General features: G+C 47.1%; 2 protein-coding genes across 2 annotated transcripts; both read right to left on the bottom strand.

Moving 5' to 3' along the window:
- Positions 1–5,683: 5,683 nt before the first annotated feature.
- MYF5 (myogenic factor 5) lies at positions 5,684–7,173 on the bottom strand. Its single transcript, XM_009086700.4, has 3 exons — positions 6,566–7,173; positions 6,016–6,091; positions 5,684–5,877 (listed from the first exon to the last, which is right to left on the bottom strand). The coding sequence occupies exons 1-3, from the start codon at positions 7,070–7,072 to the stop codon at positions 5,684–5,686; spliced, it is 777 nt and encodes a 258-aa protein (XP_009084948.1). The 5' UTR covers positions 7,073–7,173.
- A 6,567-nt stretch (positions 7,174–13,740) lies between these two features.
- MYF6 (myogenic factor 6) lies at positions 13,741–14,897 on the bottom strand. Its single transcript, XM_030238344.2, has 3 exons — positions 14,364–14,897; positions 14,043–14,133; positions 13,741–13,859 (listed from the first exon to the last, which is right to left on the bottom strand). Exons 1-3 carry the CDS (start codon positions 14,877–14,879, stop codon positions 13,741–13,743), a joined length of 726 nt encoding a protein of 241 aa, XP_030094204.1. The 5' UTR covers positions 14,880–14,897.
- Between the last annotated feature and the right edge of the window lie 10,693 nt (positions 14,898–25,590).

Raw genomic sequence — 25,590 nt, 5'->3', positions numbered from 1 at the left:
AGAATGTATTAAAGCAAGACTATACACCAAAATACATATTTCTTTTTTTCTTATAGTCCTTATCTTCCACAGAAAAGAGAGCGATGGGGATGTGGGTTGTGGGAGGCAGACATGGTCAGGATACTCCTCAGAGCACACCACTTCTGCCTGAGAAGTCCAATTTCATAAGTACTTTTCTAAAGGGTTTCACTGTGCCATTTATTACGAAGTTTAGAAATAGCAAGTTTCATGTTTCAAAGTTCAGTCATTTTTGTATTTCACCCAGGAAATAAACATGTGAGAAATTTGTGAAACGCTGTGAGAAATTTGTGGTTCAGGCACTGGTAGGATACAGCTGCCTCAGCCCTTGTTTACTTGGTTTCTCCTCTACTTCATGCTCAGCATAAGGGATTTTGGAGTTATTAAACTCTTTCCCAGTAGCCCACAGTCACCATCCCTTTACTCCATATTGAGTAGCTGCACATACAGCTGTGTGACCACTGCCCTCCCTTTCTGTGCTGACCTTCCTGGCTTCAGCAAGAATCCTCTTTTTTCTGTCACCAGGTGTGTCTTCCAAAGGGAATTCCCAGTATGAGACAGGCACTTTCTCCCAGACTGGGTGTTAATTCACCCAGAGTTCCAGCAATCAAACAGCTTCAAATTAGTGGAGTGTCTGCTTTCCCACCACATGAAGCACCTTCATGACATGTGTCTTCCTTGGCCAGTTGCACACCAGGAACAAACTCCTCACCGGAGGTCACACACTACCTGAGCAGGTAAACAGTTGCACAGAGTTTGCAAGGAAGAGGAGAGTGAATGCTCAAACTCAGGATGAGGCCCAGAAAAGTCCCCATTTAGTCGTGCAGAGATTATTAACTCAAATCTTCCTATTTAGGTGCTGTGTAAGTCTTCACTACTGCAGGCATCCAAGAGGATGGTGCTCATCCATTTGAAGAAGTTTTACAGCCAAACTATTCCCATCTGGGAATTCACAGAAACCTGAGAAAAAAAAGGCCAGAAGGACTCCCAGCTGCTCAAGACACAATGAAATGTAGGAGTCCTAGGCTCAGAACGACAGTCTTGGTAGGCAAAGACCCAGAGGAGAAGGGAGTGTGGTGTCTGCTCCCAATACCAGCTTGATACTATCCAAAGGAGACTGAACCATGACAGTGAGGACAGAACAGAGGCAGCCACCTCCAGATGACTGACTGACTCTACTCCAGCCAACTGGAAGGGGTTTTAATGCTTTTAAAGTTACTTTTTCAAGTCATGGTATATGGATTTTTAAAAGAGAAAATAGTATCAGTTCAAAAGCATTTATTCACAGAAGATCAGAGAAGTAATGAGGAAAAAATGCACATTTTTTCCTCTGCTGCTACTCCAGGTCTGAGGGCCTCTCAGAGAGTGTCAGACCCAAATTACCCTGATTTAATGCAGATACTGAAACACCTTTCTGAACTCTCTCTGGGTCTGCTGACCCTCATATATCATGGAAACACTTTTTTCAAGCACAGATGAGCAATGCCTTTGGCATCATAGCCAGCAACATTTTTCAGCAGATTGCCAGGCAGCTCATAAAGGTTAGTAATGCTAAGAAGTAAACAGACTCCATGGATCAATGATGCCTTTCAGCTGGTCAGGGGAGTGGAAAGCAGGAGACTTTTGAGAAAGTAACAGCACAATGTTTTTCATGACATCTATAAGTATCCAAGATGCATAACCTCCTGGAGACAGGAAAGTTGGCATCTGCTAGATAAAGGGACAATATATCCCACTGTGTTTGGGAAGGGGAATAGCTCTCTCAGCCCAGCCCTGGTCTGGTGGATGGGTGTATCTTGGATTCTGTGGAGTGAACACCATGAGATGCAGTGAGGGTAAGAGCCACTAATGAAGGCTTATACTCAACAGCAAACTCCATTAAAAAAACATGAGAAAAAAACACCTCTGCTGTCTGTTTTTCTAGTCATCCCAGTAATCCAACTGGCTGTAGGAGAAGCCTGGCTCTAATGCCCTGGGGCAGCAGCACATAGACAGATGCACTGCTCACTCCCTCCACATTTGGGGGTGAACCCCTCAATCCCTCGCACAGGGTCCCTCACGCAGCCAGCAGGATTCCAGCCCAGTCTCCAGCTGGCCAAGCTCATTAGGCCTTTAGTTGCCAGGAGGGCAGTTGTGGCCAGCTGTGAGGCTGATACCCCATGCAGAACCTGCCAAAGGTCAGAAGTCAGCTGGCCAGCTGTGAGTCCTCCAGCACGCCAAGGTCCAGCTGAGAGGAGCAGGGAGAAGTGATGAGCGAGCCAAGAGTTCTGCAGAGGAGAAGGTGGAGATGAAGGATAAAAGGAGGGAAGAAGGGAGTGAGGGAGGAGGTTTAGGATGGAGAGAGGTGAGCTGCCTGCTGTGGTGAAGTCTGACTGCCTCTGATAAGCAGGGTGAACTGGGAAGAGATGCTGAATTTCCATTGAAATGTAGCTGTGAATTTGAGGTGTTCCTAGGCATATTTAGACAAGCACTACAAATGAAGATCCCTCCATCCTCCAAGAATGTATCACTTTCAAGCCTTACCACAAGAAAAGGAAGAGCTTGATCTTTTCCTGCAAGCAAAAGGAGTGGTTTTCCACACAAGCAACTCAAGAAATTTGAACATTAAGAAAGCAGGATTTTTGTGTTGATGTTATATTTAAGAGTTCTCTTCCAGGTTTATATGTTAGTTTTGCAATGTAGAAATGTCCCTTTTAATCTGAATTTAAAATATTTATTTCACTAAAGATTTCTGTCTGGTTTATTAACAAAAGACACAAGAGACTTCACACACACAAAAAAACCAAAGCTCAGCTGCCTCCCTCGGTCAAAATTTAGGCCAAAAAATCATGGTTTTCTGAGGTAAAATACAACATTATTGTTTCTAAAAAGTGTACAGAATTATGCCCTTCCTTGCAGTGAGTGGTACTCAGAAAACTTGCTGTAAGACACCTTCTGTGTTATATTCATTATTCTGACACCATGAAGCATCTCTGCACCTGCCTGTGAGGCCGCTACACGCTGTCCCAGAGCCTTAAGCAATCAGACATGCAGTAGGAGTTGGGATAGGTGGAGCTCAGATTTTCTAGACCATCACCTTCTTATTTATTTCTGGGCACAGCCTTCCTTAAATGAACATGTTTCATACAGAATACAAATCCTTCTTTTCAGTTCCACTTATTAATATTATTATGAAATGTATAGAATCTGACCAGGACAGTGTATCTCCCAACAACCTTTTTGTTCTTCCCAATCCACAGACTAAAGGCAGTTTCATGGCATTCACTTCCATTCCTTACAAGGATTATTTCACTTTTCGCCACATGGGAGCTTTTTTCATAGTTGTCCTGGAATTTTTTGTTTTCCAGATGTGTATAGCAAAACCTACAGGTTGTAAACTAGTGGAATAGGACTTTAGGAGTCTATGGACAAACATCCCGCAGACAGAATGCTTCTCCTCACACTCTGAAAATCTACTTCTCAGAAGTATTGACCTTTTTGCGACTCCTAAAATGTCTGCCAGCCAAAGAGAGGTGTACATTACCAGCATGTGATTTGCTAGTGTTACTCTGCATACTTCATATGAGATCACTTGCCAAGGTCAGCACTGTGCAGAATGAAATGCTGAAAGTTCTCTAGCTTAGCTCACTTTAAAATACCATTTCAAAATATCTGCACTCTATTAAGTCCTGGGCATAAGAAGTATCCTTGGGATGGTAGTTTGATTGAGAGGAACGAACACTGCAGCAGAGTGTAGGAAGCCAGGAAATAAAACCAGTGATGTTCACAGTCTTGCATAAGAATTCCTGTGAACAAAAGGCTTGGGAAGTGATCCCCCAGAACCAAAACTCTGTCTGTATTAAGGCACTTGCATACTGCTGAAGCATCTGCAGTGACAGGAGTGTGAAAATACCTTGTTTGTACCTCTGCATGACTGCAACTCAGGGGTTTAAAACCACTTCTACTCCATGGTGAGTTCAGATGTATCTGTATACACAGAAAGCCCGTTCTGGGTCAAGGCTCCTCCTGAAATACTCTGCAAGACAAGAACACTTACCTAAAGGCTATGGGCAAGGGCAGAAAGTAATTTTGAGGGAGGCTTTGCACAAAGGGTGGGCTGGCCTTGCCCTGTGTCTGACACACACCTGCTGCTGCCCTGCTGCAGGCTCTGGAAGGCAGGTGTCACCTCACTTTCTCTGTGGCCCCTTGTGGGGGGACAGAGACCCTGAGTGTGCTACAGGGACAGAGCCATCCCTAAGCAAAGGCTTCTTTTATCCTTGGTTCAGAGATGCTGCCAAAGGCCAGTCAGATGATAACTTCTGGTGACATGACTCAGCTGGGCTGGGTTCAAGTGAAAGATTTATCAGAGGTGAAATACCACTGCCAGGCCCCTTGGCTGCCGAGTGCTAGCAACACAAACACAAATGGCAAATACATCCTTATCCCACAATAGTGAGGTGTATATATCCCTCCCCACTCAGAGTATTCATCATATCAAACATTTCTGGATGAACTGAAAGAGCCCATCTCTCCATCTCACCTTTTTTTTTTTTTTCTTTTTTTGGGGGGGAAGTGGGCAGGGCTGGCTAAGAAAGTTTTGAATTATATCTAGAAGAGTGCAAAACAGTGGAAATTTTTCATGGTAGATAGACCTAATTTAGTGCCTGGAAAGAAATACTTGTTAAATCTGAAAACATGTGAAAATGTGACCTGGTTATTTCTAGACCGATGCAGAGTAATGAATTTGCATCCTGGACCAAAACTTCAAAGAAATTAGGAGCAAATAAATCTATATTGCTTTCTGAATATTGTGGAATATACCTCGTGGCTGATGAAACAGATAAATGTGGTTTGTTCTTACTAACTTTACTAAGTTAGTAAGACTAAATTTGTCTCTGCCAGAGCAACAAGTAAAATTCCCCAGCACAGCATCAGAACTAATCATACAGTTGTTTTAAGAGCAGAGTCACCCCGCAATTTTAGGATCAAATTCTGAATACACAGTCCATCTTCATACCCAGTGAAAGAAACTTGAGCTTTGCAGGGGTGGATAGGAAGGGAAGGCGGGGAGGCGAGGATAGAAAAATATGACTGTGGAATATTTTTACTTTTGCAGAAAAGAAAGGAAACTCTGCCCATAACAGGACATACAGTGTGAGAATTTAAACGTCCACGTTTTTGTTGCTCCATGAGTGGTGTCAGAATAGTATGCACTGGTGGAAGGAGAGACAACCTCCCAGGCCCCAGCCCGGCAAAACACTCCACGTCCCGGCTGGGGACGGCCGTGATGGGAGCAGGGAGGGAGGGTGCCCCGCAGGCAGGAGCCCAGGGGCGACCAGGGTTGGGTGGGGGCTCAACAGGGATGCTGGCGGGCGCCCCGCAGCCGAGTCTCGCTGCCTTTCCCCATGCCAGGGAATGCACTTAAAGAACCAGCCGACCAGACAGCTCTCTCACAGCACGTTTTATTTGCAGGGGGGATTCCAGGGCACCGTGTGTCCCGAGCCCCGGGGCCTGCCCGCCCTGCCGGGGTGCGGGAAACCCCCGGCCGGAGGCCGGCGCGGCGCTTTGCCTGCAGCCCCAGAGGGAAGCGGAGGCCCAAGGAGCTCCAGGGCTGCCCCTCTCGCCCGAGAAGCGTTTGCAGGAGGCGGCCCCGGCGGCAGGCGCGGGGTGCCGGCCCTCCGGCCCCTCATAGCGCCTGGTAGGTCCGTCGGGGCAGCGGCGTCCCAGGCGTCTCCGGCCCCGAGTCGATGCTGGCGCTGGGCGAGAGGGAGTCGGCGTCGCCGAGGGACAGCCCTGGTTCCTCCGCCGGGGAGAGACGGTCCACGATGCTGGAGAGGCAGTCCAGGCTGGACAGGGAGCTGCTCTGATCGGCGGCGTACCCTGCGCCGAGGGGAGGGACGGGGACAGGGCAGCGCGTTACCGCGGGGGCCGCGCTGCCTTCCCCCAGCGCCTCGGGCAGCGGGGGGTGCCCGGGCCCCGCCTCAAGCCCCAGGCCGCGCCGGGTCGGGTCGCGCTTACCGTGGGCCATCTCGGCGCAGTAGACGGCGTCGAAGCTGCTGCCTCTCGCCGACCAAACGGGGCTGCCACAGTCGGCCTGCAAGACAGCGAGGGGCGAGTGCCGGCCGTGCCGCCCCCGCCCAGGGGCCAGCGAGACTCTCCCCGAGAAGGGAAAGGGCCATAAAGGCCGGCGGGGAGGGAGCGAAGCAGCCGCCCCCAGCCAGGCTTCTGGCCCCGGGCAGCGCCTTCCCCATGTCCGCCAGCCCCCGGCCTTACCCCTCTAAGGCCGCGCTAAGGGGACAGCAGAGGGGACGCCGGCAGCGGGGTCCTGCAGGGTGCCCTAGGGCAGCGCTACCGCCCCCCCACCATCCCCGGAGAGCCCACGTGCGTGCTCCGCGGAAAACCTGGGAAGGGCCCTGTTCTAGGGCAAACCGCCCGCCTTTCCTGATGTCCCGATGCCTTCAGCCCGTCCCACACCCATGGGACTGGTCCCACGGCGTTGGGCAGAGAGACACCTGCCCGCGGGCCATCCTGGGGTCCGCACAACCTATGGCTCCTGCCTCTGTCTTACCATCCCATCGGAGCAGCTGGAAGTGGGGCTGGTCGGTTCGGAGCAACTCTGTCCCGGCAGGTGATAGTAGTTTTCAACTTGTTCCCTCAAGAGCTCCTGGAGGCTCTCGATGTATTTGATGGCGTTTCTCAGGATCTCTACTTTGGGGAGTCTTTGGTTGGGGTTGGCAGTGGTGCATCTCTTCAGGGTCTCAAAAGCCTGGTTCACTTTCTTCAGCCTTCTCCGCTCCCTCATGGTGGCTGCCTTCCGCCGGTCCATTGTGGTGGATTTTCTTTTACAGGCTTTGCAAGCCCACATGAGGCAGTGACCAGCTTGGTGGTGGCCAGTGGGGGCTCGGACATGCTCCTCTTCCTCGGAGCAGGCGGGCTCGGGGGCCTCGTGGGCGCTGAAAGGAGGCAGATCCCTGGGCTCAAAATCCTCGGGGAACTCGCCCTCCGGGGAGGAGAGGCAGGAGCTGTCATAGAAGAGCTCGGACGGGGAGAACTTGCAGCTGTCCATCACCTCCATCCCTGCTGCGGAGGCGTCAGTACGGGACGGCGGCCACCGGCTGTCGGCGAGGCGCTCCGCAGCGCGCTGGGGCAATTTCCTCCGTAATTAGGGACCCGAGACCAAGTGTCCTTCGGCTGATGCGGGGGGCCCTTATATATACATGGAAAGGGAGGCTGGTCCGCAGAGGCCAGTCTTTATTAGCATATCCCACCACAGCCCCTGCCGGGAGCTGTCTGGGCAAGCCCCCTCCAGTCCCCAGGAGACAATTTGCTCCGCATCGCTTCTTTGGAGCGCCGAGAGATGGGCACTTTTCTAATGAACGACCTCCCAAGCACTGGTTGCGACATCTCCGAACTTCCAGCCACGTCTGTGAATTTGCAGTTTGCTATGGAAAGAGAAAGAGGGGCAGTGGACGCGCACGAACCACTTGTCAGTGGCTCCTACTGAGCCCTTCCTCGTCTCGGTATTCACATCTCCCGTTTCCCATCACACGTTTCCTTGGGAGGGACACCTATAGTGTCTACTTGCATATCTGTATTTCCCACAGCCCGTGATCCAGGTATAACCTGAAAGATTATAACCTTCTTCTTAGACCTAAGATGTGTTTTTCTCGAGGAGCACTTTGTCCAGTAATTAAAGTTGTGCCACCAACCGCTCAAATTTACAATTTGGGGGGCAGCAATACACAGCTACTTGTGGCCAGGACAGACGAGGAGGAGGGAAACCAGACTTTAATGCTGCCGGATCAGATCACAAGGAAAGGTACTGACAAAATAAAAGTGTATGTGTTTGCTCCAAGACAAATCTCCTTGCCATTCTTTCTCCTTCTCTCGTGACCTGGAGCTGCTAGAGACACAACAGTCAAGCAGTGCCTTGGGCTTGCTAATTTTCTGCTTTCAGGCAAACTTGTACCGTTACAGATGCGTCCCAGCTGCCAGTGCAACAAACCCCTCCTGGAAGTGTAAAATTTCTAACCCCGCAATCCCTAAGTAACTTTACACAAGGGGACAAAAGCCTTGCAGAGCCCCAGCCGCAGCAGTAGCCGAGCGGAGCGGTGCAAGGGTCATTAGAGTGGTAATGAAGCCATTTAACAGGCATTTGCTAACGCGCAGGAATCCTTTGCTTTCATCCAGGTGGCTTTTGTAGCTGAGGAAAATATTATGAGAAGGCAATGGAAACCTTCCCTACCTGGGAATAAAATTATGCGACCTAGGCTAACTCAAACGCAGAGCAAATGACCCAGCCGCGGTTCAAACGCTACGGAGGCGGGTTTTGTGCCCAGGAAAAAGGCGCCTTCAGTTAGCCTCTCTTCAGGAAGGGGTGATGTGGTGGCACGGCGAGCCTCTTGTCTCCGGGAAACGCTGATCAAGTGAGCAAGGCCGGTAGGGAAGTATCTCCTGAGAGAGATGCCCTGTGGCAGCCCACACCGCCTGGAAGCTGTCCGATCCGCACGGGCAAGGCGGAGAAAAGCAAGCAGCTCGGCCTGTGCTGGGGCTGGAGGGAACCCATTCTTGTTTCCCGCTACCACCATCCCCGAGCCCCCAAGGGCGGAGTTTCACTCTTAAGACTAATTTTTTTTCCTAAAAAGCAACCATGCACACACCTTTCTTCCTATGAAAGGCTGCAAAATTGTCTAAAAGCTGGGGAAGGCTACATCTGCACTGCTTTGGTTTATTTGGGGCCATAAACACGGGGAGCCCCTTTGAAATGAATATTTGAAATGAATACTGTATGAAAAGCAGGGAGTTGATAAAGGAGTAAAGTTACAGAAGGGGAAAGCTCAGAATTTCAGGCTTCTGCCGCTCTGAGGTGCAGGTTGCTGTTTTGTTGGCCCACATCTGAAACAGGACAGTTCCCTACTGTTTTCCTAAGACAGCATCAGTCAGGAGAGGCTCTGCTCAGCAGTAACTTGAACTCTTCACTGGGCTGCGGTGTGCACACACACAGACATACACAAACACACACACACAATTTCATATACTGCGTTTGCGCTGGCTAAAATAGACCTGTTTACATATTTATGCTTCGTGCACAAATAAACTTGATCTTTAAAGTGCCGGTTGCAGTTCCGATCACCTTTCTGGGTTGGTGCATGCCTGGGTTCTCTCCAAGAACTGTAGATCTCCCGGTGCACAATGCCAAGCCCCTCAATCCCGCTCTCCTGGCATGCACGGCTTTAGCTCACAGATTTGACTCTTAACTCAGAGGAACTGGGACCGTTAAGAAACGTGCTTTTCCCCAAAAGTATTTGAAGAGCTGGAAAAAAAAAAATCATTCCTGTTTCCTTGAATATTTTTGGGGAATTTGAATAAACCATGGAAGGGCTTGTCACTCAGGAAGAAAAAAAAAACCAGTAATTAGTATCCCTTAAGGAGCCCCCGGCTCCTCTGGTAAAGCGATCTCAAAACAAATTTCCAAAAATGCAGTAGGCGAGTGGAACTAAAGAAAGGGGGGAGAAAACGCGCACTACAAGGCCGGCTAATGAGGCTGCTGGCGAAGTGCGGCGTGGGGGAGGGGGAGGATAGTGCTGCATTTCAGGAGGCTCAAGTCTGGAAAGCGGGAACAGCCTTAGTTAGCATCAGACACCGTCTGCTCCTGTGGACTGGTAGAGAGAAAGTGGTGAACGTGTCAGGATCCCTTTAAATGGTGTTCCTCACCCCAGCCCTCCCCACTCCTCAGGATTCGCCGTGCCGCACCTATTCCTGGAGGAATTCCATCCAATGTGGGCACCTTCTGCAGAGCGTGCCATCTTTTCCCAAGTCCCACGCCTTTCTATTTAAGAGAAGAAAATCCTACCGAAACCATAAGTCACCGGACTGAGGGGGTGAGAGGTGTTTGCGGTCCCCCCGAGCGCACCCCCAGCCCCGGCCTTCCGGAGCGCCTTTGCGCTGTTCCCGGCCAGCATTCCCGGAGCGATGCCGCGGGCCCGTGCAGGGCGGCCAGAGCGCCTAACTTCATGGTGCCGAGCAGTTCCGCCCCGCTCCGCCCGGCTCCCGCGGTCCGCGGGTTCTGCCAGCGGCAGCGAGTGCTCCTCCGTGATGCCCCGACAACAAAATTGTTTCCCAGTCGGGCTGCTGGGGCCGGGCGCTTCCAGCCGTGTGAGAAACGTTTGGTTCCCCCCAGCGCTGGGAACCGTGCGCACCTAAGTAAACACATTTGTACCTGCCAGAGGGAATTGTATAGAGGACAGCTGAAGAAGGCATTGGCCTCTGATGGCTCCCCGGGACTCCCAGGAGAGATCAAAGAGACACGAGGGGGTTTTTAGCAGCCTCGAGACTGGGAAAAGTTGCTAGTTCCTGCTATCGGAGGGGCGTCCCAGCGAGCACATGGTTCAATTATTCAGCCTCCTCCCTCCCTGCCCCCTTCACCCATCCCTAGCTCGTTCTCCACAGAAAGACGGAAACCGTGGAAAAGTTGTGCAGGATCCACAAAGCAGCAGTGGTCCACGCGGGAATTTTCCCGTGGAAATAGTTGCTGTGTTGCCTCTTGACTGCCTTGACTCCGAGCTCAGAGGATGAACTAAGCCTGCTGCTGGCTGTCCGCTTCTCTCCCTGGATTGCGGACGATTTCACCGAGGAAAATAAAAATGCACAATATAAAAGCTAAAACCAACCAACTAAAAAACCCCCAACATAACAAAAGGGGAAAAAAACCCCAAAAAAATACAAAACAAAAAACCTCAAACTAAAACCAAGGCTTTAAACCCTCGGTTGCGTGTCTTCAGAGAAAAGCTGTCAACGCGGCAGCACTGCAGACAGACACCCCATTCCCCCCTTCCCCCGCCTTCCTCCCATCGCTCCCGGCCCGCAGGCACCTCGGGCGGGTGGCGGAGCTGTGCCACGCCGGGCCGGGCACCCCGCACCGCGGGCCGGCGGAGCCCCGCATCCCTCCGCTCCTGAGGGAGCGAGCAGGTGCTTGCTTCCCAGGGGAGGGCAGCAGGTAGAGGCGAGGAAGACTGTGTTGAGCATGGGATTTCCAGCCCGGAGAGGGGAGGAGGGAGCGGCAGGGGCACTTGTATTTGCGTAATAACTTCGATGACTTTGTGCGTGGTCCCTCCGGAAAAGGACTTCATTAAATCACAAACCTCTTGTCTTTACCCAGTTATTGCCCTTTGATTTTGTGATTCCAGGGCCCTGTTTGCTTTGGCTGGGGACTTAAGTGAAGATTATCGTTATTAATATCTAACACAAACATTTTAATTGCAAACACACTGACGACCTTCACTGGGAAGCCCGGCATGTCAGCTGCAGCCGCGGGGGTCACGGAGAGTCTCTTCGGGAGGTATTTTCTTTATTTAATGAAAAAACTCTCCTTTAGGCAAACTTACTCCAAACAATCGCTCAAGTTACCCTGCTGCTGGTAGAGACGCTGCCGTGGGGGTCCTGCCGGGCGGACGGGCGGCTTCTTGGGGTGATTGCCCGGCTGCGGGTAAACCTGACTGTCGGCTGCCCCGGTGTGGGCGCCACACTGTGCCTTTGAGGAGTGGCTCAGCACGGCTCCTGCCCTGATGCGGGCAGCGGGTACCGCGGGGCTCGGATCGCCGTGTGAACTGTGTGCAGCCCTTCCCGAGTACTCAGTGGGGTTTGAAACAAATGAGGAAGGGAGTCGACGAGCTGCTAGCCCGATGTGAAATACTCTCTTTCTGGACAAGTGCCTTCGCCATGGAAGCGAGCTGCACCGTCTCCTCTCCCCTGCCGGGTCGCAGAGGTGACACGCAGGGCCCCGCGCTCCCCGACGCGCCGCTTTCCAAAGAGACCGAGGGCTCCCCGAGGCAACGGGGTTTAATTTGAGAGGAGGAAAAAACATGGGGAAACTGTTGCATCACTGTGCCCACCACACTGTCCCGCCGCAATTAATCCTTGCGAGGGAGTATCTCGTTAGAGAGCAGTTAGAGGTAGTACATGACTGGTTTAAAAACGCGGCTGGCCACGGCCGCGCAGAGAGGGTGGTTAGGAAGGCACGGCCGACTGGAGTGCCAGCTCTCGGGGCAGGCTCCACCCAGAGCTTCCACTTCAGACCGGTGTACCCGTGCTCCAGATGGCCAGGAAGGGGAGACCTTCCCGAAACGCGACTGTGACCTTCCAAAAAACAGAAACAAAGAATAAGTCAAGGGGTAGTGTTGGCGGGGAGACCGCTCGCCAGTAGAGTTGAAGTGTCCTGTTTACTTGTGGAGGCTGTCCGGCGAGCCCTGTGTGTGTGCCAGGGGCAGAATGCGCTGATCCTGGTGGTCGTCCCTTCCCGGGGGTACAATCTATTACAAACCGTAACGCTCTGACTGTGAGCAGCTCCGTTTCACCATCCTCAGAGAGGCTGTGTTTTTTTACATCACTGAGTGAAAGGCATCATATGCTGTTACCCCCCCACCCCCAAACCCTTTCGGTCGCTTAACTCTTTCCTCCCTGAAGGACCCCATTCCCTTCTCCCTCAGGCTCAAGGAAGTCAAGGGGAGTTACCTTTCCTTGGAAGAAACTACAGCTCCCTCCAGCCCAGAGGGAGCGGGTTCCTGTCACAGCCAGTTGCTGTCCCATTAGTGCAACAGCCCCGTCAGTTTTGCCGTAGACAAGCCCTGCGTTCAAGTCCTCGGTACGAGAGGAGAAGGTGAGACGCACTGAGCCTCTCCCAGCTCAAAGACCAGGGCAGGAGGTCGCGGGGGTGAGTGGGGACGACGACGGGCCTGAGGGTATTTTGTTTCATGCCCCTTTTCTAACCTCACCTTTCACGTGCAGGGCCAGGCCAGCGAAGCATCTTTGCCTGGCAAGGTACTCAAGCGGCACTGTTGGGCATTTTAGGGGAGCAATATCGCTCTCCAGGGGGACGTGCGTTCCGCAAGCACGGCGAGGGACGGGGCCGCGGAGCGCTGCGGGCGGCCGGAGAGGCGGCGGGTCCTGTCCATACACCCGTGCCCGCCCGGCTTCCCCGAGAGCCCACGGAGACACGGGTGGTTCACACCGCTGCTGCGGCCCTAAAGGGAAAACCCTGGAGGAGTAAACGAAAGAAAAATCTGTCCCGTGTCCTGCCTCCAGTCACACGGGTCGTGCTTCTTGCTACACGGGTCTGACTCTTCAGGCCTTCATTCACTGAAGTCAGTGGAAGGTTTGAACTCCGGGATCGGGTTATTTTACGGAATTAAGAGGACGGGAGGAAAACACTGTAACACAAAGAGCTTTATTTTACAATCCAAGAAATCCATCAGTTCTTATATACAATATCACATTCCACCATTTAAATATATATGTTATGTTTACAAAAGAAAAGACAGTACTGAAATTATTTACAGGAACGAAATGAGGCGGGGACTCTTTAAATATGACTCACACGCAATGCAACCAAGAGCTTCACTCAGACAGGAATGAACTTCCCGGTGAGTCTCAGACAAAGCAGATCACCGGTACACAGGTAAATATCTTAAAATTAAAAAAAAAAAAAAGAAGAAGAAAAAAAAGGAAGGGTGGTTTATGCAACACAATTTAAAGAAAACAAAACTAGGGGGGGAAAAAAGGACAAGAGAGAAGTGTGTCTGGCTCGAGTCAGTGGGAGCCATTTTCTTTGGGGTTGGTGGACCTTGATTCGATCTTAAAAAGGGCCCTGCTTGGGCTTTCCACTGTGTGAATTTGCTTCGTTACTTAGTTTAGAGGAGGGAGGGTGGAGGCTCCATCTCCGTTAAATATACTACCACAAAAGCGGGTTTATTTCTCCACCGCTTCCTCCGCGCTGGGCAGTTTGGGATCGTCGGAAGAAATACTGTCCACTATTGAAGAGAGGCAGCGAAGGCTGCTGGAGGCCGACGACTCGACAGCGGAGACTCCTGCTCAACGAGAGAAATGGCATTAAAGAGCAGACCGCTCCTCCTCGCCAGGGGCTCCCGGCTGCCGGAGAGGCCGGGCACAGGAGGGAGTGTGAGAGCCGGACCGCTGGGAACGCGGCCGTCGGGGCTCGGGAAGGGCGCTCGGGCCCGGGGGCGGCGGGCGGGGCCCGCGGGGCGAGTTACCTTCTTTGGGGCTGACTCCTAGGGCTCGGGAATGGTCAGAAACGCTTTGCCAGTCGGAGCTGCAGGTGCTCAGGAAGTCCGAACTGGGGATCTGCGGCACACAGGCGGGAGCGGGGAGACACGGGGAGAGGACGGGTGTTAGTGGGGCTGCCGCGGCTCCCCGGGCCGGCGGAGCCCGGGCAAGTTCCCCGAGGAGCGCCCTCCGCCCGCCAGCCCTCCCGGCCCCGCAGCAGCCCTGCCGAACAGGAGGAGGAGGAGGAAGGAGGGGACGGGCGCGGCGGCGCTGCCGTGGCGGCGGAGGGGCCAAGCGGCAGTGCTTACATTTCCCTGCTTGGGGCTGAAGCTGAAGGGATCCCCCCCGATCTCCTGCATTTTCTCCTGCTGATCCAGCCTGTGCAAGAGGTCCTGCAGCCTCTCGATGTAGCTGATGGCGCTCCTCAGTATCTCCACCTTGGGCAGCCTCTGGTTGGGGTTGGCCACAGTCCGCCTTTTCAGAGCCTCGAAGGCTTCATTGATCTTCTTCAGCCTTCTCCTCTCCCGCAGGGTGGCTGCTTTCCGTCTGTCCGTGGGGGCCGACTTTCTCTTGCAAGTTTTACAAGCCCAGATCAAACACTGGCCGGGGAAGTGAGGGGGTTGTAGTCCCGGGGGTGCCAGCACATGCTCCTCTCCACTGCTGTCACTGCCGGCCTCTGGCTGCATTTGGTCCTGACATGGAGACAAGGTGCCATCGCTGCCTGGGTACAGCGGGGATCCCTCAGCCATCTCCAGCTGCTGCAGCGCTCCATTCTCCCCATCCAAGTAGAAGAAATAGGAGCCAGTTTCAAAAAGGTCCATCATGCTGTCCCTGGGCCTCTCTGCCTGCTTGAGTTGGGTGGCAATCTCAAAAACACCCCGAGGAACAACCCAGATGGAATTTAATTAGTGCAGTGACATAAGTCCCCCCTGCTTTATATAGGAGCTGCTGAAACCCTATCCAACTTTTAGCTGTCGCGGTGTATCACCCTCCAAAACTGATTCCAGTCAGTCTCCCGGGCGCTGTCCTGAGAACATCTCCTATTTAGATGGGGGAGGGGGGATACGAGAGGTGGGAGACCAATTAGAAAAAAAAATTAAAACAAACAAACAAAGAAAAACCAAACCAAAACAACCCCCCCCCCCCAAAAAAAAAAAAAAAAAAAAACCAAAAACCAAAAACAAGCGGAAAAAAAGTACAATCCAACTTTGCACCCTGCCCCGAACTGCCGTGAGTTCGGGGCGCAGCGAGGTGCGGGCTCGGGAGCAGCGCCTCGGCGCGGCCCCGGCCCCGCTGCCGAGCCCCCGGCGCCCGGCTGGAGGACAAAGGCGCGGGGCTGCGCAGGGAGCCCTTCCCCAGCCCACCCCTCACACCCCCGGCGCACGCTCCCTGCCCGGGGCTAAGTATAGATGTATAAAGAGAGATTTAGAAGGCAGCCATCCCTTTCCAAATAGACGGGTTAATAGTTTCAGTAGAAGCCCCTGCTATTTCCACCCCCCCCACCCCGCGCCACCTTCCCCTTGCAGCGTGCCATTCCTGTGACCCAAGGCACCCGGGCCAGCCCAAGGTTAGGAGCCAAGCTCCAAGCTCGCTGCTCCTCCGCACACATGGGGAAGGTTGCCAAGGCAGAGCTGTGCTGCGATGATGAGGCACCCACAGATAGTGCCCCTCGGCTTAGGCTGTCAGTGTGAGCTTTCCCACGTTGCCCATGAGGTGACAGGAGTGATTCCAGGTGACTGGGTTACAGTGTGATGGGGCTCGCCGGACAGCCCTTGTCCTTGACGCTGTTTAGGGCAAGCAAAGCCCAGGCATATGGTGTAATTGAAGTTTAATCCCTTGGGGCTGGCAGGGTATAGAGAGCTTCCCAGACACAGAGACAGAAATGGAGCTTGTGACCACTCTGTTAGCTTATACTGTAATGTCACATCATATCTGGAGCTGTGTCACATAAAGAAAGAGGATTAGGAAAATGACCTCTTTGCCTCTTTTCCTGCACTGCCTTGTGTTCTTTAAATACCATGTAATGTCTTTATGCTTATGTAAATACACATATGTGTACATGCATATGTGCCCATATCTATATGCCCCCACACATGCATATGTACATATATTTATGTGGATAAGTAAGTATATTCCTGTGTGTTTGTGTATATACACGTGTGTAAACTTTTTATAGAAACAATAGTACTTGAAGATGAAGCACCTGCAGTAGCTCTCAAATGTAGCTCCAAACTTCAGCTTTCTGAAGGCAAGTGTGGTGGTATTGTTCATTTCCCTAAAGCTACAATGAAATTAATCATTGACTTGACTGTTTCTCCAAAACTGCAAACCAATTTTTTGGAGTACAAAAATCTTTAACACAAAGAGTAGTTGTGGTTTTGTTTTCACCACATCAGTGTTGTTAGAGTGGATCTCATTTCTGCTTTAATGAGGCAGAACAATATCCAGTTTTGGATGAGGCAGAGAAATTCAGACTGTTCTCAGTGAAACTAATTTTGATACTGTTCTACAGCTAAGGTTTTTTCCCTCTTCAGATTATAGAAAAGGCAGTCTGGCATTAAGGCACTGAACAGAAGAAACAGTTTCTCAGTTTCCATGTTCTGCAACTTGCTTTCTGTTTGACCTTTGACCAGTCACTTACTTTTCCTGTGATTTAATTTTCCACCTTTAAAGAGGGATATAATGTTGACCTTTACCCATCCGTTGTGTCTCTGATTTAATTTGCTATCCATGGAAAAGCTACTCCTTTACATGCTTTAAGGTATTACAAGGGTCTTTTCCCATAGCATTAGTAATGGTAGTAATAAAAAAACACAAAGCAGAAAAAAAAAAAACCCAAAAAAACTAAAAAATCAACCAACCAAACATAAACAACTCCCCTCCCAAAAAACAAAAAACCCCAAACTCCACAAACCAAAAGTGCATTGCTTAATTTTTTCTTCACATTTAATACACTCATTTGTTTTCTTTTAATCTTTTGCTTCTTCAATACTACCCTGGGAATGTTTGGAACAAGGCAGATGAGATCAGTCTACTGGTAAGGTGCACAAATGAAAATTTAGTTTAAGGGAGAAAGACAATTACCAAATTGTTGTTGTCCTTTCAAGAGCTTTAAGTGAACTCAGAGAGTTGGGAAACTGTAAGTTTAGGAGCCAGATGCTCCTGCTGCTTTCAACAGATTTCTTTTTTTTAAACAGGAAACAAAATATGTTCTTTCTTCCTGGCACTTAGTGACAGAGTAAACAGATTCAGTTCCTCACAGTGATGTGGGCTCAACATAATTAGTCCTTTGTAGGAATAACTGATAGGACCAAAACTCCTAACAACTGTAAATAAATTTTCATTTGAATGAAAATGGTCAGTTTCCCCCTTCTATAAGAAACTTGAATTTTGCTGGATCTCCCACTGCAGCTCCTTGGTTTATGTAACACAGCTAGCAAACAGCTCTAGCACATATGAATAAAATATCCTCAGAGATGTTCTCCATTACAAAACTGAATGAAGTGGGGGATTCAAAAGTTGGTGTAGGCCTTTTTTCTCTTCATGCTTTTTATTCCTTATCATGTCAGATATAAGCACAAAGACACAAGAGGAAATAAAAGCAGGTGAATAGCAACAACTGGACGTAGAATTGAAAGGAGGATCGCTAATGACGACTGCTTGTAATTTCAGTTGGCTTGGTAGAACCTCACAGTAAAACTTACTCTGAAGCCAGTTCTGTATTCAATTGCTCATGCTTCTGTGTGTGGTAGCTCTACTGAAAATATACTTTCAGGATATTTATACAAGTAAAACTCTGGTGTGTTGTATTTGGTCTACAAGGTCTATTATCTTTACCAAAGAAGTATTTCAGAAAGTCAGTGAGTTGTAAATTCAGAGTGATCAGGATGACCAAATACAAGAAAGATGCGCTGCATTTTAAGTCACAGCTGGCCTCCAGGAATTAGATCCCTTCAAATTCACTTTGCCACTTACAATTTTTCTGGATAATTGTGGGTGATTAATAAGCCTGTAACTGCCCCGGTCACTCTTGACACCTTAAGGTTTAAGCAGAAATTTAGTCCAGAACTATTAAGAAGTATTTTGTCAGCTAGGACTCACTTAACACTTTTTACCATTCCAAATGTCTCCTTTTTCTTCTTCACTGTTCTCAAGATTCCTCCAGCCACAGGCACAGTGCGTTTTAAATCTTTGATCTCTGACACCTCATTACAGTGGCAGTGGTAATCAGTGAGGATCCATCGTATCCATTCCTGTGTGTCACTGTGAAAGGGCACCTGGGTGAAGGTGAAATTTTCAGGCCTGGTGATAGCCCTGTTCTACTCATTCCTCAAATACTGGATTTGAGAGATGGCTAGGTACTTTGGCTACCAGGGTAATGATTCTTAAATTGCATCTTGTAGGGCAGGTTACCAGTGTAGGTCTAGTTGTGGGCATACTGGGCCTCTCACAATTTTTCTGCACTTTAGAGATGGAAATCCTCTATTCACACTCTCACTCTCCTCTTCTTCCTTTTACGCTTGTGCTCAACAGCATCCTTCTTTGAAGAAAGTTTCAGTATTTTATTGTTAATACAAGATGTTGTTTTTCTGCTTTTGCCTTTTCAAACAGTTTATATTCTTCTAAATGTGTTTTTGAAACCCTTCTAACATTTGACTTTATATCTTCTACTGATTTCTATTTCCAACATTTTTCTTTTCTTTAGGGAAAATAGCATCTTTTAAAATTGTAGCCTTTTTCATCAAATTTCTCAACAGGAAAAAAAAAAAATCTCTCCTCATTACTGTCTCCAGGCAACCACTTAGAGTACTGAAAACCTCTTTGCTACTGAAAACCTCTAGGCTATTGCTCTTTTTGTGTTCTCTGTCAATTCCAGTTCACACAGGCTTTCTTACCCGAGCCTGGTAGGTTGTTCAGGTAAGGGTGGGTGGTGTGTCTAGAAATATGTGTTACTGCCCATGTTTTGTTGTCACTTGCAGCCTGTGTAGTGACATAGTTGGGACACCAGTCTAAGCTGTTAACAGGGTTGATTGTCTGTCATTCCTCATGATGTGTCAGTAGGTACACTCTGATACTCACCGAGGATGTGTTCACATTCTCATTTCGCTTTGTCAGGAATGCCTTTGTCAAGGAAATCTCTGACTAGCCCTGACTTACTGCCCTTTCCATTCTCCTAACAGGGTGCTCTCAAGGGTGTGTCATCTGGGTTCTGTTCATGGGAAGCTAAGCTGGAAGGCACCCTGAAATGTTAAGGGGATGCTGGGTCTTCAGCACTGCCAGGTTTGACAGATCTGTACCTGGCTCTCCTAGATGATCTGCTGACATTTGTAGTCACAGTTCTTAGGGAACAACTAGAGAAGTGTGATTTGCTGCTGAAATAGAATATTATGCCAAGGATTGTAAATTGAGGATTAGAAACTTCATCCCTCCTTTCCCTTCAGGAAGATATTTTAAGCATTTGCTTTGTAGGATGTTTGAAATGGCTGACAAATGTGTAAGGGGAAAGTTGGCACACCAAAGATTGATAGTCTGTTAAAAAGCATGTAGCTATTCCTGAATCTGCAAAATATTACAGAAATGTTTGGTAAATAGGGATTAGAGATTTTCCATGAGTTTTCTTCAAAGTCTGGGCAGTGGAGGCTCTACAAGATACCAGAATTTTTTATGCTAACAATGACCTAGGAGAATTTTAAGCAAAAAGAACCTTTCTGACATTCCCAGAAGTAATAGTAATAGTAATAGTAATAGTAATAGTAATAGTAATAGTAATAGTAATAGTAATAGTAATAGTAATAGTAATAATGCCTGCTGCTGGAACAAAGCATATCAAGCTTCATAGCTCGTGGTATGTAGCAGCCCTTCTTAGCTGAATTTGGTTATCTCTTCTTGCCTTAAAATGAATTTCACAGAGGTCTGTAGGAATAACACAGCCTAGCTTTAATTCTTGATTTTAATATATGTATGATGTTAGACTTACCTGAGTTTTGTTTACCTAGAATTTTTTGTTCACTTGACCCTATTCAAATGCTGCTTGTCCAAGGATTTGATATTATTTGTATATCCACAATGTCACATGCATTCTCACTGGAGAACTGACCAAAGGAAGTGTGTGTACTGAACATGCCAGTGCTCGTATATAAGTATGTGACACTTTAAAGAATTTAAAAGCACACAATAGCAACCATCCCTCAAATGCAAGTTTTACAAATAGGGTGGTGAACAGTGTAATATGTGCTCTGGAGCTGGGGAACCAGAAAGGCAGAGACTTGGAAAAGACAACTTTGTAGAAATTTACAATCTTTGCAGGGGAAGATTTAAAAATTCTTATTCGCAAAGGTCTTGACTGTATAGCTGTTCCAAATTATTGCTGTTTGCCTTTGATTGGATATGGACTTTAGTGTTCATATCAGTTACAGTCCTGTTAGTATCTGAGAGGTGCAACCTTGCTAACTAAACAGACTTCTCCAGTTCAATATGGTAAGATAGGGTTTCATTGCAGCTCTCATGTTGGCCAGTTATGAGACACAGTTCTAAATGGCAGATGCTTTAATGCCTGTGTCAGGGGCTACAGTGACAAATAGTCACCACTGCACAAACACATTTATTTTACTACAAGACGTTTTCCTGGGGAGGAGGGAGTGCCTATCAGAAACTGAAGGCCCATTGCACTGTTGCTGGCTGGGACAAGCATTTTCCATGGTTCTATCCACAGGCAGGGATTTCTTGGAGGAAGAAAGGGAGTAATAATGGCAGATGTCTTCTACTTGTGATTAAGCAAAACAGGGGGAACGTGAAATGTGGCATAAATAAAAGACACATCACATGTTGTGCAATTGCTTGTTGTTGTCATGTTTTTTGTAGTTAGGCAAAAGGCTATTTTTACAGTAAGTGCTGATTTGTCTGTCTGCACTACAGGCTGTTGGGAGCGTAAAATGCATTTTCACACCGTGCTGTTTCCGAACATGATGACTGTGACATCTAAACCTAATCTCAGTCCAAAGGGCAATAGTCAAACCATAACTCTGAGAGTGAAAGGAAGAAATGGGTATGTGAAGAGCAAATCTCTGCATCCAGCACAGGCTGATCACATCCCTGCTGTCTATGTACAAAAAAAGTTTGGTGCTCAGACTGTGGAAAAGTGAGAGCTTACTCTTCTAGGCCTCTCACAAGGGATTTTTGTAGAGCCATGGACCTTCATGGAAAACTGGTATGACAGTGGCTTGGAAATGGAAGCTGTGGAGATGCACCGAGGGTAATGAATGCGGGAAAGTCTCTCAGCAATAGACGGGGATTGTTTAAAACAGCGAATCACAAAACCATGAAATGATTATGCCAAATGATTCACTTTCAAAAAGAAAATAGCTGCTGTTTGTGGAAAATAGAAGCTAATGAGATAAAGTCATCTGGAAAGAAATTTGCACTGTATTAAATAGCAGTAATGACCTTGAATATTGTATCCTGTTGTTACGGAAACTTGTTGCACAGCTGCAAAACTGTTTTGGGCCGTGAAGGTCACTCAGCTATTCATCTGTGTGACATTTAAGGTACATGCTTATATACAAGGTTGGTTACCTGTGATCTGCCACTCCAAGAAATACAGAGGTCTGTACTGTACTCCTTTGCCTCTGTATTCTGTTTGTGTCTCATAATTTCACCTAAAAACTTCTGCATGTTTATATACTAAGATTTCATTTGCTTTGGTATTCTTGAAGGCTCAAAACCATGTTATGTAAAGTACACAGGAATCTAGATGTTTTAACATAGTTTCTTGGATGAGCCATGGGTATGTGACTCAAAGAAAAATCTGTGAATCTATTTCTTGAGATTTTTGAAAAAAGTCAATGGCTCTGATGACTACTTGTGTACTATGTTAAAACACCTTGGTGATGTTCCAAAATCCAAAGCAGTCTAATGGTCTCTCCTAAAAGAGAGCATGACATTTCTCAAGGTATGGAAAGAACCTTGGCTGAGCTGATACTCTTCCTTTCCCGTGCAGTTCATCTGGCACATACAAACAAAGACAGGAATGAAAGTGGGATAGTATTCAGAGATTCTGCATGACAAGATGGGTCTTACCCTTCTCATTCTCATCAAATTTCAAAAAACTATGCTGAAAACCCACTTGCATTTAATTTTGCATCAGACTTTTTTGGACAGTATTTCAGAGAAACAGCACAGACTAAAAGATTGCCAGATGCCCTCTTGGCCTGCAAAAAATCATCCAAAATAAGGCTTCACCTGAATTAATGTAAGCATGTGGATTTTTGGAGAAAGTGTATTGATTGTGGTTTTTTGGGAAACTATTTTAAAATTAAACACTGAAGAAAAATTTAGAAGAAGAAACATAATCTATTCTAATTATATTAAAAAATCCTAGAAAATGTAATATTAGATCTGTGTTTGTAAGTGGTAACTGACAATTTATATCTATGCTTAGACTCAGAGAAAATAGTGAGAATTTTTTTTTTTATAGTGTAAACCAGCTGGCTAATAACAAAATCTGTCAACTTGTAGGGTCAGTATTTGTGAACAACATTCATGTATTAAAGCAGACTGATACAAATGTTTGCCTGGAAGTCTAAGCTTTACAGTTATTACCTTGAAGAATTATTGACTACTATAATAACTAAGAAAAAGAATGTACTGAAGTTATTTTGCACTAGCAGTTCCTAAGTAAACTCTACATGACCAATAATAAATTAATTCTGTTTTGATAGGTCCATACATAGTGGCCTAGTCATGCTCTGTTCAATGGGAGCTGCTGAGTCCTTTGGACTTCTAAAAAGCCCACTGTAAAAATGAGATGAGATTCAATCTTTTGTCGTCTTTTAAGCTGTGAAATGCACCCTGCACAGTATACAACCCTCAAGGACATTGTGGTAAAGAAAGTGACATTATGAGAAGCCTTAGAGGCACTTTTCCTACAGTTTTTTTCCAAGGAAATGACTTTTCATTAGTATAAAAGAATTAGAAATCAGCATCCAAGGTTTCAATGCCATTAATAAGGAATTACCAAGAAAGACTGCTCACAAATTAATAAATAGCTAATTACTTGAAATTTATTTTTTAGAAGAGACCCCTCTGAAGGATCAGTCTCCATTTGGATCCAAAAGTCATGTCAAGTTACAGAAAGACTACACACACACACACACACACACACACACACACATATATATATATTTATATATATTTATATATATTTATATATATGTATAGTCTTAATCCAGCTGATGCTAGGCCTGAGTATTTAATGGAATAAGGAGTTATTAAATGATCACACAATTGGCACCATCTTTACAAACTGCATTATTCATTATTCTGGCTGCAAAGTAGTGTGTGAGCACATTCAAGCAGCATCAGTGCCTCATGGGTGCTGATATTCAGCTGTCTTTCCAGACAGAGGATGTGTCTTTGCTGAAGTTGATTTTATACAAACAGCAGCAACAGTTTATAAACAATAAAGAATCTGCAGAGTCGTGGATTATCACCTCTCATTGTGGAGCTTTCTCAGTCAAGCATCTCAAATTTGACATTTCCATGGTCCCAGGAATTTTGTGACACTTCACATAAACTATTTTCCAGAATTCCAGCTGTTCAGTACTGTATTTATATCCTGATTTAGTTAATAATGAACTTGCTTACCATTTTTTGGAACTTCTAAGCTGTTTGTGAAGTCATGTATCTGAAGTAAGAGGAGAAAATACAAGACTAGAAGAAACAATGTTGCTTTCTTGAGACGTTTGGGATCCTCTGACAGAAGATAAATATGTGCTCACAATGTCCCTGAACTGAAAGTCAGGCAAGAATTTTACAATCAGTAGAGAAACTGCCTGGTGTGATCAAATAATTCTGTTTTTTCTGACCAACAGGAGCTAGCTAATAAAAAAGAAATTATAGCTACATTTTTATTTCTGAAAAAAGTCACTGAGTCACCTTAGTTGTATAGCACATTCTAGAGCTGCAGGCATGCACAGAGCCTGTGACTCAAACTGACATATATAGAGAGTTGTAAATGAGATAAAGTTTGTCAGACTTCTTGATGTGACTTTTCCAATGCCCCAAAAATTCTAAGTCATGATCTAGAGTGATCTTATCAGCTGTACCAGGTTCTTGGAAGGAATTAGCTTTCTGATTGTGATAGCTTTTGGTTTTAAGTACTTTGAGATTATTTTAATAAAAAATACTTGGGGCAGAAATGTGAATTCTTTGTGATTTATTTGCAACTTTGTAGTAACTGATAACAGAATTTATTTTCATTTGAAGAGTCCAAGTTAGACCAACAGCTTTTTCACTTGAGCTGTCAGTGCACACTGCTGATCCCAGCAAACAGTCCTGCTGAACTCTGGTGAAGACAGGAAATGCCTAACAGATATTTCTGAGAGAGATTTCATGATATGACTTGACAAGTTCTCGTTGTCCTGCATATCACTTCTCGACCTGTGTGTTACCATTGGCTCAGCACAGTGGCAATCCTAGGTGAGAGCTTCACGATCATAACTCTGTTGTACCTGAAGAAATGCAGTACTAGGAAGAACAGATTGGACTTGTGGGTTCTTGAGGTTGGGACTGAAGGTGGTTCATGTTCAGACTCAGGTGTTTATTATTTCTTATCAGTGAAACAGCCTCACAACCATGAGTTCTGCAGCTTTTCATTAGCAAGGCACAAAATGGCTAACAATCTCTCGTTCCAAGGTCTTTTAAGACTAAACTATCTAATTAAGAAATGACACCTAGATTATTTTTCTCTTTAACCCAATAACTGATCTCTTGATGCCCACAATGTGGACTTTTCTGCCCAAGTACTAAACATCCCCCAGACCCATGAAGAAAAAGGAAGAAAAAGGTAAAGAAGAATGACCTGCCTCCGCCCTAAAACCTCTGTCTTGCTTCATATTTATTTCTATATTCTAAAACCCCAAACTCTAAGTTTTCAACCCTGTGATATTCCACACTTCTAACCAACTACACATCCATAATCTCAGTGCTATTAATCAATTTTGGAAGCCTTCTCCACAGCCTCAGGTCAATTGTAGTGTTCTTTTGTGGGTCTGTGCCTTTCAGCACAGAAAGTTTAAAATTCTCAGCATCCAGGGTTCCAAGATCCAGCTTCCAACAAGACTAGTCTCAGCCATCCTTAAATTCCTTTTTGTCATGAGAATTAATATGTGATAGCAACTATTGATCTGAACCAAATTTCTTCCTTTAGCAAATATGACACAGACACGACACCAGTCACATATAGTCTATGCCCATCATCCACGTACTTGCTCTTGGACACAGTGAGCTTACAGAAATAATTAATGGATAAGTGTGACTCTTCCAACTTTCTGTGTTACAGAGAACATCCCTGCCTGCTTCTGTTAGTATCTGTTTACAGACATGGTGCCCATCAATTTATCTAATCCCTTTCTGAACATCCCAAAAGTGTCTCACCTCCCAAAGTATTTTTTTGCAATTACTTACATCTGATAGGGCTTGCAGGATCAAGTCCCAAAGGACAAGTCAGCAAAGGGAAATCTAGATAGATAATCCTTC

Source organism: Serinus canaria, chromosome 1A, assembly GCF_022539315.1.
Source record: "Serinus canaria isolate serCan28SL12 chromosome 1A, serCan2020, whole genome shotgun sequence".
Taxonomy (NCBI): domain Eukaryota; kingdom Metazoa; phylum Chordata; class Aves; order Passeriformes; family Fringillidae; genus Serinus; species Serinus canaria.
The sequence above is the reverse complement of the archived record's forward strand: the minus strand, read 5'-3'. Positions and strand labels throughout refer to the sequence as shown.

Excerpts from the sequence above, each read along its gene's own strand:
- MYF6 (XM_030238344.2), bottom strand. The coding sequence starts at position 14,879 with ATGATGGACCTTTTTGAAACTGGCTCCTATTTCTTCTACTTGGATGGG. Across the intron at positions 14,134-14,363 it reads TCAGCCCCAAGCAGGGAAAT|ATCCCCAGTTCGGACTTCCT; the intron begins GTAAGCACTGCC and ends TGTGTGCCGCAG. Across the intron at positions 13,860-14,042 it reads AGGAGTCAGCCCCAAAGAAG|GAGTCTCCGCTGTCGAGTCG; the intron begins GTAACTCGCCCC and ends CTCGTTGAGCAG.
- MYF5 (XM_009086700.4), bottom strand. The coding sequence starts at position 7,072 with ATGGAGGTGATGGACAGCTGCAAGTTCTCCCCGTCCGAGCTCTTCTAT. Across the intron at positions 6,092-6,565 it reads CCAGCTGCTCCGATGGGATG|GCCGACTGTGGCAGCCCCGT; the intron begins GTAAGACAGAGG and ends GCTGTCTTGCAG. Across the intron at positions 5,878-6,015 it reads CTGCGCCGAGATGGCCCACG|GGTACGCCGCCGATCAGAGC; the intron begins GTAAGCGCGACC and ends CCCTCGGCGCAG.